At 54.2% G+C, this 15,401-nt stretch overlaps 1 protein-coding gene across 1 annotated transcript in view; it reads left to right on the top strand.

The window, feature by feature from the left end:
- The window catches only part of NPLOC4 (NPL4 homolog, ubiquitin recognition factor), a 45,328-nt gene that overhangs the window by 20,025 nt on the left and 9,902 nt on the right, over positions 1 to 15,401 (top strand). The window contains exons 10-13 of the mRNA XM_039859728.1: positions 1,180 to 1,251; positions 1,625 to 1,751; positions 5,681 to 5,841; positions 14,580 to 14,651. Coding sequence (XP_039715662.1) covers positions 1,180 to 1,251; positions 1,625 to 1,751; positions 5,681 to 5,841; positions 14,580 to 14,651 — 432 coding nt within the window. The remainder of the gene's footprint in view (positions 1 to 1,179; positions 1,252 to 1,624; positions 1,752 to 5,680; positions 5,842 to 14,579; positions 14,652 to 15,401) is intronic.

Raw genomic sequence — 15,401 nt, forward strand, 5'->3', positions numbered from 1 at the left:
AACACTTTTAAGAAAAAAGCGTCCTGTTATCTTTAGTGAGGAGTCTGCATCTTGATTTAGGGTCGTATTTCTATTTAAATTCTGTAAGTTTTTCTTGTTCACGAGAGAAACCGGTAGTTTTCTGTCCTAGGTTTGCTATAAGCGTGTAGCTTGCTGTTACTGTAGCACGACAGATGGTCTAGACGAAGCCACTTAAATGCCTTGAGCACAGCCTGGTCCCTCAGCCCCTCCCGCCTCGGGGACGTGGCCTGCTTTGTTTACCGCTTGCTCACGCTTCTCCTTTACGTCTCATTTTCCGTGTCGCCATCCTACTCGTGGTTTTTGTTGATTTGGGCATTTTTAAGGTACATGAGAGTCTCTGGATTTGCCCGGTCACGTCTGCAGGAGATGGATTTGAAGGATTCTGTGTCAGGGTTGTGCTGGAAGGTGTCCCGGGCACCAGGTCACTTTTCCAAAGGACAGAAGTGGGTTGTGTGCCAGGATTCCAGCCCGGCTCGTAAACCTCCCCGCCAGGTCCCGGGTCAGGAAGGGTGACCAGCTCGTGGGCACCGGAGGGCCAGGATCACAGCACACAGATAGGACTGTCATTGCGCGGGACACGCCGGGGAGGCCGACCCTGCCCCCAGCTTGGGGAACGGCCTGAGGGTGCCCCAGAAACAGGGTTTCACATCCTGTACCCCAGGTGCTTCCTTCAGCCCTGCAGGGGGAGCTCAAAGGAGCCACTGGGCCAGGTCCCCCTGGCGCATTCCTTCCTGTGCCAGCGCCGGCCCAGGGAGTCAGCCCCGCACCGGGACCTTCCGCCTCGTTTGCTCGTCGTCTCTGTGCCTCGTCGTTGTGCACGTTCCCTTTTCACCGGCGTTATGTTCGCTCTGCCGACACCTCGGGCCCCTACCCCCAGCATGGTGCCGGGCAGGGCTTTCCCCGTGAATCTGGGAGCTCTGATCCTTCGCCCTCCTGCCAGCCTGGCAGCACTGGGGGGGTGGCTGGCTTCACCGGGGCAGAGTTGGGAAGCCCTGCTGCGGCCTGATAGCTGAGGCAAGGGACCGACTCCCCTAGGAAGGAAGAACAGGCTCACAGAGCTCTGCCTGTGGACAGCGTGACCTTGGGCTCTGGGCAGAAGCCATAAAATACCTATCACCTATTTCGGGGGGGACTCAAGACAATTCCCTTGTTGTGCAGGTTGGCTGGATATTTACGGACCTTGTCTCAGAGGACACCCGAAAGGGTACAGTCCGATACAGCCGGAATAAGGTGAGGTGGGTGGCAGCGCTCGTGGGGGTCTCCGCTCAGCCCATTCTGGCTTTTAGACCAAATTATCTTCCACACAGCGTTCTTGGTAAATTAAGGCTGGGCTGCTGATTCTGCCTTGTAGAGCAAAGCCCCCTGACCTTTACAAACCAGCGCTCTCTGGAGGTCAGCCCATGGGGTGGGTCACCCGAGCCTCCGGCCTTGCCGGTTGTGCATGTGTGTACGTGAGGGCTCTAACAGCTGGGGCTGCAGCTGTTCGTTTCTCTGCGGTTTCCTGGCACATTGTAGTTTACTTCCTAACATCTTCTAAAGAGCCAACAGAAGCATGTTTCGATGCGCTGCTGTAAAACGTGATATGCTGGTCCTCTTTCCGTAGGACACCTATTTCTTGAGTGCAGAAGAATGTATCACTGCAGGAGACTTCCAAAATAAGCACCCCAACATATGTCGGCTCTCTCCAGACGGACACTTTGGATCCAAGTTCGTTACTGCTGTGGCTACAGGTATTAACGGAGATAGTTACAGTATAATATTATTACTTGTTAATGTGTTTTGTTCCTCTTTTCATCCTGAACTTAATTACCTACCGTAGATTTTCTTAATGGGCCTGTGAGATAGAGATTCCTCTCTTCGGTTCGTGGTAAAAAGCCTGAACGTATCAGCATCACTCACAAAACTGCTAGAGTCGGGGCCTCAGTGTGGGTCTCCCTGTGCCGCTCTCTCATCCCAAGTCCAAGTTAACTGGGCTCTAGATCAGAGCTCGAGGCCGCCTTTGCCCCTTTCCAGTAACCAAAGACGCCTGTGGCTATCGAGGACAAAAGGGATCTGCTGTTTCTGTTCCTTGCTTGTTATCGACATTTTGAATGGGGTGTCATTTTAAGAAACCGTTTCTATAAAGCTTTTTTTGAAGTGACGTGGTATGTGTGTGATGTCATGTACGTTATATTACATTTTATGGAGGTTATAAATATATAATAATAAAAGATTATGCTCTGTAAAGTGCTACCAAATCTTTTATAATGTGCTTGAGAGTCAGTCCTAGAAAAAAGCCAGAAATAGGACCATACAGTTTAAAAGGAATAGGAGTCTGAAACTGGGAGAGCCAACTCATAAAAAACACAATCTGTTTGGTCAGGTTTTTAAAGTACACACCAACCTCGATCCTGGGAAGACCCGGATCGTTAAGCCCCAGAGATGATCGTTAAGTTCGTGCTTCATACCCACCCTTCCCTTAGTCCTGTCTAAATAAGCACCCTTTAATTTAACGAACACCAGCTTACAAACAGCCCAAACATGTAAGTAACTGGATCCCCTATTCATCCCAGTCGGCCTGCTCCCACTGCCGTGGGAACCGTGAGAGCGGCTTCACGCTGCCTGAGTTGTTAGGACTCGCTGCTTTAAGACCCATTCAAATTGATAGGCGCCCTGATTTTGAAATAAATGAGCTTTGAGGAGTGGGAGGCAGGCACCATCTTTCACGTGTTAGTGTGGATTAATCGGGTTGATTTACTTTCCTAAGTTGTTATTGGATCAGGTGCTCAAGGGCGTGGGTGGGGTTTTAGCGAGGAATAAAGGAGACAGTGGTTGTGCAGCACGGAGCCCTTTCTCCAGGGCAGACTGGGCGGGGTCTGTCCTGATGGGAATGTTCAGGGCAGTAGGACAGTGGCTGGACTGGACGCTAAGGACAGGAGCAGAAAATAGATGCATTTTATGTAAGATACATTTGATTCTAATCTCAGATCATCATAAACAGGAGTTTTTGTCTCTGCGAGTGCAGGGGACATTCAGGGTCATTTGGGATGTGGAACAGTTTTTTGTTGTGTGGGACTCTCCTGAACTCAGTGGGACGTCTGCCACCTTTGACTCCGGCCTGCTAAACCTTCCCGTCACTGTTGAGTGACCAAAAATCACCTGCACAGATTTCCGGAACTGCCCTCGTGGGAACAGCTGTTTTAGGTTCCACAGCTTCCGTGGTAACCTGACTCTTAATTACTGTTTCTGTGAGGAATTACTTGCTGGGCCAAAGGAACGGGCACGTTTTGGGGATTATAAACAGTTTCTGACTTGGGGGCTGCCTGGGCCTTCGGTTAGAGTCACACTTCTTGTGGGAGTTTGGAACATACAGACTGTCTCATTGTCCCTGGACTTTTTGCCTCTGAAAGTGGCACTTGACTGAAAGGTTTTAGAACTGGGAGACAGTAAATGACATACAAGGTCTGCTGTTAGGGTCCTTCGTGTCTGCGCGGAGTCGTCCACCTCCGCGATGCTGCAATGTTCTGACTCGTTTCCCTGGGGCCAGCGAACGGAAGGGTGGTTGTGCCAGGTGTCACAGGTCTTTCCCCAAAGGAAGTGTGCTCTCCTCATCAGTGGTTCCCAGCCAGGGGCCTGGCGGCTCCCACCTGTGAAGCTGTTTGCAAAGCACCGTGTCCGGCCCATCCCCCAGGCCCTGGTGGGCCCGGAAGGAGCCGGCGTGAGTGAGTGTGTATGTCCGTGTGGCCGTCTCCCAGGAGGCTGACTGACCGTTACATCACGGGGTTTGTGGTGCTTCTGCAGACACAGGGCTCTCAGCTGTCCCCACAGCCGATGCTGAAGCCGCATGCCCAGGCTGGGGTGTCGAGGCCCCGTGTCTGCGGGCCCCTCCCCGCCAGAAACTTCTCGGGCCAGAGGCTTTTAGCGGAGTGTCGGCGGTGTGGTGCGTGGGGTTGCTCGCGTGAGTCTGAAGGCTCCTATGGACGGAGAATGTCATGGGCTCGAGTTTAAACTCCCTGCCGTGACGCCAGTGTCCCCACGTCTTTGTCATTTGGCACACTCATTTCTCTGGGCCGTGGAAGTCCCTTTTCGAGGCTGTGCCTCCAGTTCAGTAGCAGCCGAGTCCTTCCCGTCACGGCCCTTTTCCGTCCTTCGTGTGGACTTGCCGACAGGCTGACGGGACGGGGGTGGTCGCTGAGCCGTCCGGCCTCCCGGGCATCGTGGCCAGGGTTCAGTCTCCGCGAGGCTGAGTACGGACCCCTGCGACGCCTCTCAGCGAGTCTGCCATGGAGCCTGTCCCCGCGGACAGGGCCGGCTCTTCCTGACAGCCTTCGGTTCCACAAATGCCGCTTCCCATTTTTCTCTGCTTCTCCCAGATCAGAGTTTTTTTTAACAACCTGTCACACTTTAATGATTAATCTAAAAACAAGTGCAGGTTTCAGTGCCCGCAGGAAACAGCCGAACGCACAGACCGAGGGCGGCTGTGCCTGCTCCGTCCCGCCCCACCCCGCAGCCCGCGCTCATCCGCGCTGCGGTGTCCACGTGGACGCGGCCGAGGGCGGGGCCCTGGCCATCTGTGCTCATCGCCCGGGCCTGGCCACCTCTCCTAGGCGAGAGTGCGGGTCACAGAGCTGCTGGACTTGGCCTTTGGAGCCAAGGTCGACTCGGCATTTGGAAGCCGGCTGCCATCGGCCTGGCGTGCGAAGTCAAGCAGACAGCAGGTCCCTGGTCCCACAGTCCCCTCAGGCTGCCTCTGCCCCTGTCTTTCACTTTTTCTGATGGCTTGGCCATCAGGCCTGGTTTTTGGTAAATGTTTGAAAGCCAGACAGACAAAAATTTTGTTTCCTGATCAGTAAATTCGGTTTTTGTCAAGGAAACTAGAGTCATTGAGGGTTTTTAAAATTGTCCAAAGCCATAAAAAATAACGGATGTCAGAGCTGACTGAGTGTAAGCCGGACTCTGGACGCACGTGTCGGTGGTGGTGGATGGCGGCCTGTCGCAGAGGCCCAGGGCCGGCCTCCACCACAGCTTCTCGTCCCAGCCCTCTCCTGCTCGGTGTATCTCGACTGGACCGGTCACTCAGCGGCTCCGCACTCAGCCTCAGCCGTAATTTGAAGCTGTCATTTGATGGAGTGGGGCTGAGAGAGGTGTGAGCGGATGGCGTGGGGGCCAGGCCCAGTGGGGGCCAGTGCTGCCCATGCCTCTCGCAGCGGCTGTGCTGGCTTCTCTAGGGTGGGGACCGCGGCGCGTGCGGTACAAACGCTCTGTCCTCACCGAGGACAGCTCCTGTCTCGCTCTTCTGCCTCCCGCCCCTGCCTCTCCCGGCTGCCAGGTGGGTCCACCGCCATCTCCCCCGGGCACTCAAAGTTGCCGGCGCGCAGGGCTCTGGGTCTTTGGGACCAAGGGCCCCAGTCCTGGGTGGTGCTGAGCAGAGTTCGGGCGGATATTGGGGAGCGTTAACCTGTCTTGGTTGCCGATTCTGCGAGAAAGTGTCCCTGAAGTGGCGCTTTGTGCCTGCATCCAAGGCTCGAGCCCCTCGTGACTGCCATTGGACGTTTCTGAATTCTGCCATGATGGGCTCCTCGGAGCTTGTGTGCTCTCTCGGTCTGAGGGGAAGAGAACAGATACAGACTCGTCCTGAATGTCCTGTGGGGGATTCTCACTGAAGGTGTCTCTCTTGCAGGTGGCCCCGACAACCAGGTCCACTTTGAAGGGTACCAGGTGTCCAATCAGTGCATGGCGCTGGTCCGTGACGAGTGCCTGCTGCCGTGCAAGGACGCCCCTGAGCTCGGCTACGTCAAGGAGTCCAGCAGTGAGCAGTACGTGCCCGATGTGTTTTATAAGGTAAAATACAGCGGTGCGGAGGCGTCAGCTACGTGGAGACGGTGCAGACCCTGGCCTGCCTGGGCCTGGACTGGTTCTGGAGCTTTCTGGCCACGTTGGCCGTTGTTGGTCAGCCACGGTTGAGGTTCCCGCTTGCGGATAAAGGCATTCTATAGCATTTCCAGGGCTGGTTATCAGCTCGTCAGGCTTCTGTGGTGTTAGGGCTGAGAACCAGAAGTGGAAATAGCAGGCCCCGGGGTTGGGATCTGTAACCCCAGGCCAGACCATCGGTGACACACGGACAGTTCCAGGTTCTGAGAACGCGAAGTCGGCGGCTGTCAGGGCCTCCCCAGGAGGAAGGACTGGTGCTCTGTGGTGGCCGACGGGCTCGCCTGAGGGGCACCGAAGTTCCAGCTGATACGTCAAATACTTGTTGATTCTTAAGTCTTTGTTTCTTGTGAAAACTATAAAAACTATCTTTATTGGAAAACGTTAAATGGGTTGAACATGTAGGCGGTCAGTGGTTCCCGCCAGGACCAGAGACATGGTCTCACCCTCAGCTCGAGATTGTTCCTGGTCATAACCAAGGAACCTGCCTGGTCCCCACTCCGGGCAGACTCGGGGTTCCGTTTGGCGCCTTCCGCTGCCCAGAGCACGCCTGAAGCTTTCCGATGGCCCAGGGCTGCTTCTGTCTAAGGAGTATTTGTCTTCCATTTTTGAAGGGTCTTTTCACTATAGAGGATTCTGGGTTGACAGGTCTGCTCCACTGTTGCCTGGCTCTGTTTCCAAGAGGAAGTCGGCTGTGACCCGCATGTGCTTCTCTGTCTATAATGTGTCCTTTCCCGCTGGCCGAGCTGTCCCCTCTGTGTCACTGGTTTCTGGCAGTTCAGTCGTGATGTGCTTGGTTGTTTTCCTCATGCGTCCCATGTTTGCGGCTTGTTGAGCTTCTTGGGGCTTTAGGTTGATGGTGTCATGTTTTGGCTGTTTTGCTCATTTTCTATTGTTGCCATACCGAGTGGCCTCAAACCCGGTTCCTCTAAAACGACACCTGTGTCTTATCTCAGCCCTGTGCTCAGGATCCTGGGCGAAGCTCGGCTGCGTTCTCTGCTCCGGCTTGTCCAGTCGGGGCTCTAATGTCATCTGAGGCGGAGGTGTTGGCAGCACGGAGCCCCTTGGTGGCTGGCCTCGGGCGGTGCACAGCGTGGCCACTTGCTGCTGCTTCGGTAGCCCCTCACGAGCATCTTTCTCTCTGACTTCTGCTGCCCATAGCGCTTTGAAAGGGCTCCCTGCCGTGCGATGTGGCTCGCCCAGGCCACCCAAGGTCATCTCCCGATTTTAAGATTAGCTGGTTAGTAACCTTAATTACACCCACATAATCCCTTTTGCCACGGAAGAGGTCATGTTCATGGGCACGATGTGTCATCACAGTCACAGCCTTGGGGAGTAGGCTGGGAAATATTTCTGTTTTGTTTCAGAACTCTGTGGATGACAGGCATTAAAAAAAGTGTTCCCAGCAGTGGCCTTCTGCCTGGGGCACAGCCTGATTTCTCAGCCTCTAGTGTGCTCAAAGTGGGAGAGCATCTAAGGTGGGGGCGGGCTCGCTGTCCTCACGTCACTGATCACTCTTGCTGGGTTTTTGTCGCTTGTCTGTTTCGTTTCTGGGCCCCTTCTCCCTAAGTACTGTGGGGGCGGTGGGTACTCAGCCTCCCGTGCATCTTGAGTTGAGCGGTATCTTGCGAGGAGCTGGCTGCGGCCACCCCACCCGGCTGCGGTGTTTCTGCCTCTCAGAGGCTCCCCCGAACCAGCCTGGTGGACAGCGCCAGCGGACGCCCGGGGCAGGAGTTTGGTCCATGTAGTCCTCGTTAGTCTGCTGCTTCCAGTTTTCTAATAAATTTTAAAATGAAGTTTTTGTCACTTTCTTCCTTGTGTGTGGGAGCACCGACCTGCCGTGTATCTTCTGAGGAAGGGGAAGTCCAGATACCTTTTCATCGTTTTTGCCCTTGTTTGAAATACTTTATTGTTCTTGTTCATGTTTCTGTTCTGGAACTTTCCTTGCAGTCCTTTCTTGGCTAAGAAAGAGCTTGCTTTCATTCTAGTAAAATGGCTCTGGTTGCCTGGAGGTCACAGTAGGACCCCCCGCCAGGAATTGTCGTTACTGGTTTCCAACATGCTGCGTACCTTCTTGGGACCTTGTAGGTATTTCTGTCTTCATGGCAGCCACGGGGCGAGGTTTCCTTGTGCTCGCTGTCATCAGTGTCATCCTTCCCATTTTTCAGTTGAGGAAATAGAGGCTCGCAGAGGGTCACCCAGCCAGTGAACGAGAGAGATGCCCTGGGGGCTGGTCTGGTGGCAGAGTCTGGGCAGCCAGCAACTGCTGTGAGGAGCCTCACAGCCCTGTAAACACTTAAAATTGTAGTAGTCAGTTTGAATATTTTAGTTGCCTGACAAATGGAAAATTCTAGGATGGATTAAGAAAACCCTACTTAGTGAGCCTCACACCATGCCTGACAGCAGCCTTGAGGACTTCCCTCTTACTGTCTCGCTGACGAGTAGAGCGCACAGCCTTGCAGTGGGTCCCCTTTCCGGATATATTCGTTCCCAAGGGAGCGTGTCCTAAAATGGCTCACTGCGGCCTTGACATGGGTGTGCAGCGTTAGGGCCCCAGTTGGTGCCGAGGTGCTGTCGTTGACGTTTTTCTCCCACGAGCAAGTGTCCCCATGGAGTGAGAGTATCTTTTATCATAAGTGTATTTAGACACTGTGTTCATCAAGAAAATGATGTCCGACAATTTATGCCAGTAGCGATGATTTTTGTTAAAAAATTGTATTCTGGGTGTCTGCCATTTAAATCAGTTTAATTTCATGATTTTTCAGTATGGTGTTATGTTTTTCTTTTTCCTCTACATTTTGTTGAAGTTTATTTTCATTAGAATGAGTTTCTTCCCAGGCATATCTTGTGAGGACTTCATCACGATCCATTTTTCAGTTGTTTCCTGTTGTGAAATGGCCTACACGTGGGAGTCCACACGCACGCGCGTCCTCGTCCCCGGAAAGCGCGCCGCGCCACAGAAGGCCCGAGGCGCCTCCCCGCGGCATCCACCCTTCCTTGCTCTGCCTGCTGTTCCTGCCACGTGCACGTTTCTCGCAGGCCTTTTAGAAAACGGTGTTTGAATGGGGCCGCCGTGCTTTTCCGCAGGAGCCCCACCTGTTCGTGAGCCTTTACTCCGTGCGCACTTGAGAACTGGCTCGCAGCTCGCACCGAGACACACAGGTCTCCTTAGGGTTTCCTCAGCCCCTTTTCCATGCAGGGTCCCCGCTCTGAACATGGGAGGGTACTGCCCTGCGCCGTGTTCCTCAGTGTCCCTCACATACTTAGGGGTTTCTCTGCGAAGGGCTTGCCCATCATTCGTTAGATTGTTTCTAGGTGTTATAGTTTCCGCCTGTTTAAGAGGCATCCTTTTACAGTTATGTTTTCAAACTGGAGCTGTTTGAAACTGGTACGTTTTTGTATTGAGCGATTTTACTGTTTGGGACTCGTTCCTCTAATTTACGTACGTGTGTGTGTGTGCACGTCCTTTTGAGCTTTCTCCACGGACGTATCACCCAGGAATGAGAGCCCTGCTTCTCCCTTCTCATTCGTTGTGGCCCGTCGTGCTGGCCCAGGGCGCCCGGCACTTTTGCTCTCTAATCGTAATGGAAGTGCTTTCAGATTCCATCATGAACTATGAGTTTGCTGTGGATTTTGGTGGGGCTGGAGATCTGCTTTTTATCCCAGGCCTGTGAGGTTCTTGCCCTTGGCCCCACTCGCCTCTGTGGCCGGTGCTGCCGTTTTTGTGGGTGGCTCACCGTGAGTGTCCCAGGTTCTCTGTGGCCCTGGAGAGTTTGGGGTGTTGGTGTCTCCCGTGTTTCAGGAAATTGCCAGTTTGAGCAGAGACCTGTGAAAGCAAACCTTGGAGTAACCCTTTTAGGTTTCTTGAGGGCTTCGAGGTCGGATTTTAACCTCACAGGCAGGACGTGCGTCAGTGTTTGCCTAAGGTGGCGCATCGTGGCAGCGTCGGTGGTGACGGACGTCGGAAGCAGGCTCCAAGTCCAGTGACGGGCATTAAGTCATAATGCATCTCTGTGGCAGGAGATTATGGTCACTAACGGCGTGTATTTAAAAATTACTTAAAGATATGGGATACAACTCATGTAAAAGTAAAAATGTACCTGTGTATATTTTTTGTGTTTTTAAAGACACGCGTGGCTGTTTCTGCCTGCATGTGCACACGTTAATCCACGCTTCCACGTGGAGGGCAGGAGTGGCAGCTTGGAGGCCCGCTGGGGGGGCCTGTCCGTCCTGGGATGCGCACGCCCAGGAAGGACCTGTGCAGGTGGATGCCGGACGTCGACCTGTGTGCGGTGTCCAATGTGCGTTGCTCGGGAAGCAGGGATTCCGTGTTCAACGCGGGCTCTCCTTGGTCCCCTCTTCCTAGGCTGTCTTTCTCTGACGGTTGAGGTGTCCCTGTGTGGTGTCTGGTGTCGCAGGGCACTCCAGGACCTGAAGAGTGAGAGTTAGCCAGCGGGGAGGGAGCCCATCTAGGAGCCACAAGTCCAATGCCTTGGTCAAGCGTATGCTTATGATGGGTGTGGTGGATGGCAGGAAGCCAGAAAGAGATGGAAGGTGGTTCTGGAACATCCCCAGTGGATGTATGAAGAGTGGTCTGGAGGCAGGAGGCAGCGACACAAGCATCACGCTGGTGGCCGAGCCAGGAGCGGGCAGCGGGAGAGGTGTGAGGTGGGCCTGATGTCCAATATGAGATGCAGCAGGAAGCGGCTGAAGCTGGTTAGGGGCGGGGGCCAGGTCACCGATGCAGAAGATTCACTTGCGTGCAGAAGATGCAGAGTTGGGGAGCCCAGTGATCCAGGTTTACGTGTCTGCTCCTTGTGGCCCTTGGGGACAGAGAGGGTGCGCCGGAGCCGAGGGTCCCATAGGCTTTGCAGGGCCGCAGGAAGGAGCCCAGATGGAACCAGGGCTGTGGCTTGGGGCTGGGGTGGGGGCAGGAGCGGGCCACCACGGGAGTCCGGAGTAGGAGTGAGAGCAGCGGGAGTGTGTGGTGGGGTTCAGGTGCTGCTGTGTGGAGGGGAGGGGACAGGAAGGCAGTCAAAAGGTAGGCACAGAGAATGCTGTTTTCAAGGTCATCTGAACAGAAGGCCCAAATCAAAGTCCTGGACGTAGACGAGAGAAGCTGAGATTGTTCAGAGGATGAAGAAGGTGTTGGGCACACCCAGGAAACCTGCTCTCAGAGGGCTGGCCTGGCGGGGGTGGGGCCGGTGCTGAGGTCAGGTGGAGGGTGTGGGGCTCTCTGAGGGCTTGGCCATCACGTCGGTTACCCCGTCCCTCAGCCACACACGGGTCTGTCCCAGCACCTGGCGCTCATGCACAGTGCCCTGTATGCTGTCCCATGGTTCACTCTTTGCAGGTGCTCTAATGCTCGGAGCAGATTCCCAGAACCAGAATTATTTTGTTAATGGATAACATATTTCAGGGGTTTTATGCATTTTCCCAAATTCCCCTCAAAAGGACCACACAGTTTGCACTGGAAAGTGGTCCTCGGCCTGCCCACTCAGGCGTCCGGCCCAGGCCCCCGCCGGTGTAGGCTCTCCGTGAGGACCGGCTTTCTTCGTGGCCTGCCCGCGTGTGCTTAGGGGATGGCGAGGTGATTCCTCGTATCTGCATTCACGTATGAGGTCGTCATACGTCGCAGACACATGCCAGGCTCTCTTTTTCTTTATGTTTTACATACAGAGAAGCTGAAATATTTTCTGATTTCATAAGTACAGTGATCCTTTTTCATTATAGTTTCTGCCTTTGTCATCATACTTAAGAAGCAATTCTTTACCCTAAAGGTATATGTTTACCTACATTTTCTTTTGGTGCTTTTACGATTTATTTTGACATTGAGATCCCTAATCCATTTGCCCATTATTTCTTTATTTATTGTAACTCCATAATACATTTTTGTTTTGGTTAGGGCAAGACCCTGCACTATTCAACTTCTTAAATGTTTTAATCGCATCAATTATGAATAACAGCATTGTTCAGGAAAATGGATCAATTAGTCAAGAAACTGCCAATAAGAGAAGATTCTGAACCACACGTTAGCACAGTACCCCGTCCCAGAGGAAGGACACTGTGGTACCCGAAAGCTCTGAGCTTGCTCATCACTTTTTCCCTTGAGCTGGAGGTGGCAGGTCTTGCTCGGTGTGCGTCAGCGTCAGGGTGGTGCCTGTGACCACAGGGTTCCCACGAGGGCAGTCGTGCGGCCGGGGTGTGCTGAGGCCCCACCTCGTGGGGTGGACCAGGTCTCTCACCCGCCCCGGCCCCTCCTGGCCGTAGAGTGTGGGACCTAACTCGTCTTCATGGCCTTTGTGGCCCCAGCACGCATGGGGGACCCGGCGGTTGTGCGCTCACGGTGTCGAGCCGGGACCAGCGGCTGCTCCTGTTTGCACTCTCAGGCGCCCTGTGGGTCTTACCAGCCGACTGCTTCCGAAACGGGGAGTTTTTCTTACTTTGTCCTATGAAGTTGCAGATGAAGCCGTTTGTGTCATTGTTCCCCTCCTCCCCAGTTCTTTAAAGGAATACGCGTCGTCAGGATTTCGTTCGCGTTCACAAAGCGAGGCGGTGCCGCCCAGTCCATGCAGTTCGCCGTTGTTCTGGCAGTGTGCCCACGTGCCTCCCCCTCACGAGGACAGACAGAGGTGCCGAACTTCTCGACGTCACAGTGCTGGTGCCGCGCTTCCCAGAGCAGCAGCGGGGCAGTGGGGCCCTCGACCGCTGGCTCCCCCGTGTCTTGCTCCGGGTGGAAGCGGAACTGCGGGCGCCCTGGCAGCTGCCAGGCTTGGAGCGGAGATGCCGCCCTCCCCGCGTGTTCCGCCTGGCATGGCCGACGCCCATCAAAAGTGACTGCCTTCTGAAATGTGGATTGGTTTGGGATTGGCTGGCCAAAGCCCTGGACTGGAGTCATGGGGGAGAGATGGAAGTTACCTGTTTTTGCCCCGGGGAAGAGGGGGGTGCAACACCTTTATCTTCTTGGGGAGCAGAAGGGTACAGTTGGGTCGTTAAATTTGAGGGAGAAGAACAGGACACAGCAAGAGAGGGGCATTTAACAAGAAGAATCCCTGGAGGGGAAGATTAAAGCGAACAGGTGCTGGCAAAATGTCTCTGCCTATTAGAGCTTAATTAGATTTGAAGATGAATTCCAGATGGGCTAATTATGAGTGAGTTGTCGCAGGTTATTTCTTGTAGGGGCAAGCGTGTATTTTTGGAAATGGTGATTTGGTTTGATGAGATTCGGTTCCCGTCTCTTACCATGTCTCCTTGAGGCATCAAGAAACCGCCGCCTCCAGGGCCCAGGACCACTCAGCAGACTCACGTCTGTGCTGCCCCTGTCGACGCCGGTAGCACCGCAGAAGGCCGGGCCCAGCCTGACCTCTGCAGAAACGAGCACAGGACACAGCTGTCATGTGGAGGCACCGACAACCCCTACACTTCACAGGAGGGCGGGCAGACAGACAGACAGCTGTGTGTTCCCAGGAAGGCACCCTTGATGGGGTGCTTCGCGCCCTTGTGTAGACAGCTGGTTAGACGGCTTTGGACCGCTTTCTGAGAAGGGAAAAAAGGTCAAGTTCTTGTCGGCAGCTCTGTTGGTTGTGAACAGAGAGCATGTCGGGAAGGCGCGGGTACACTGAGCTGTGCCCCAGCCGGAATCGCCATTTCTGGAGCAAGGCCAGATGGGGCCTCGGACCCCCCGTGAGGGCAGAGGACTTGGTCTGACTTAGGAACAGTCTGTGGCGTTTGTCTCAAAAGACAGCATGGTCTCTGGCGTCCCCAGGAAGGTGCGGCTGTGCTGGGGTGGCCTGCGTCCCCCTGCTTGCCTCGGGGGTGGGGGGGTCCGCTCAGCACCCCTTCGGGTCTGAGAGCTTTAATAAACAGAAACTTTTATGTAAGTCCTCGTAATTGGGAGTTATGGATGTATAATTTATGTGTGGCTCAGTGAATGATTTATATAATGTTAAGTAATGATTTAGATAGAAAATATGACCCCCCTCTTGCAGAATCGTTAATGAAAAGCATCGGTTCTTATGAGTTTATTTCTAGAGCTCTGTGTGAACACAGCATGTTTGACATAAATCAGATCTAATTGTCATTTTATGATTAATGAACATATGCTGGCCATTTTTCCCCATAATTAAACTTTATGTTCCACACATTTGACAAAGCAAAACAAGTTTAGGCTTTGACAGATTGGTGGCGGGGGTCTGCGTACTTGTGTGTATGTGTACTCATTTGTGTGCATATTTTCTTAGTAATGTACAAGTATTAAGTCTCCATAAAGATGGGTTTTCAGAGGTGTAAGAGCGTGAAGAATGAGCATTCAGACCTGCGGCTGAGCAGGCTCGCAGAGGAGGAGTGGGCACAGGTGTCGCCTGAGGGCGGGCGGGCACCAGGCGAGGCAGGAGCGCGCGCTCCCCACAGAGACTCCCGTCAGCCCGGAGCGCGCTGTGCGCCCTCATCAGGGCGGTGTCAGGGCTGCCGCAGGCGCTCCAAGAAAAGATGGGTGGCGGATCCGTTGCAGAAAGGCACGTTCTCCCTTTTGCTCGTTACACATTTCAGCAAGGGTTGAAATAATTTGAAAAGTGAGCCAAGCATGCGGAAGGAGAAGCGGGCCCTGGGCAGCACCCTTCACCCACGCCGCTCACCTCTGTTTCCTGTTCCAGGACCTAGACAAGTTCGGCAACGAGATCACCCAGCTGGCCCGGCCCCTGCCCGTGGAGTACCTGATCATAGATGTGAGTGCTCGCCCCCCGCCCAGCTCCCAGTGGCCGTGTTGAGCAGGATTGCTGGGTGGGGCTGCACGAGGGTGGCACAACCTGGACAGTTGCCCCTCTGCCCGGCACGGGACAGGTACCCAGGAGGTGTTGGAATTGTCAAGCTCCTGGCATCCCTGAAAAGCTCACAACTTTAAGGGTTTTTTTCTTGGGTTCAGGATTGTTTCCCTTAAAAACAACTTAGGGGCTAACTTCTCCCAAGCTAAAGTACAACAAAGGGTCACTGACCAGGCCGAGTAGCCTTTGCAGGCCAGCGACCTGGCGTGGCCTCCTGTGCAGCATGTGTAGGCGCTGTCCAGCTCAGGGCTCAGATGCCATAGGGTGGGCTCATGGAAGGCCACTCTGAGTTGATCCCCGAGGGACACAGCCGTGATTCTCTTCTTGAGTGAGGAGCAGTGTGGTTTCCTGGAGGACTCCAGGAGCTGTGAAGGCACCTGGCTCCGATGCGTCTTCTCAGAGTCTCGGCCCCTGTCCGGCGGCCTGCTCTGCTCGTGTAGCTCTGGCCACAGATCAAGGCCGCGGGCACTGCAGGACGGAAGCCCGACCCATTTGCAGCAGTCAACAGAGGTGACGGGAGTGGCATGTTCCCTAGCTGCTGCCTGTCGCGGTCTGCTCGGGCTGCATTTGGACGCGGGATAGGCATGTGATGCAGGCTATAAAATCTCATTGCATTTGGAGCAGCGGGTCCCCAGGAACTGAGCCCATCGTGCT

The sequence above is a fragment of the Pteropus medius genome, unplaced genomic scaffold (genome assembly GCF_902729225.1).
Source record: "Pteropus medius unplaced genomic scaffold, Ma_sr-lr_union100, whole genome shotgun sequence".
NCBI classification, from domain to species: Eukaryota; Metazoa; Chordata; class Mammalia; order Chiroptera; family Pteropodidae; genus Pteropus; species Pteropus medius.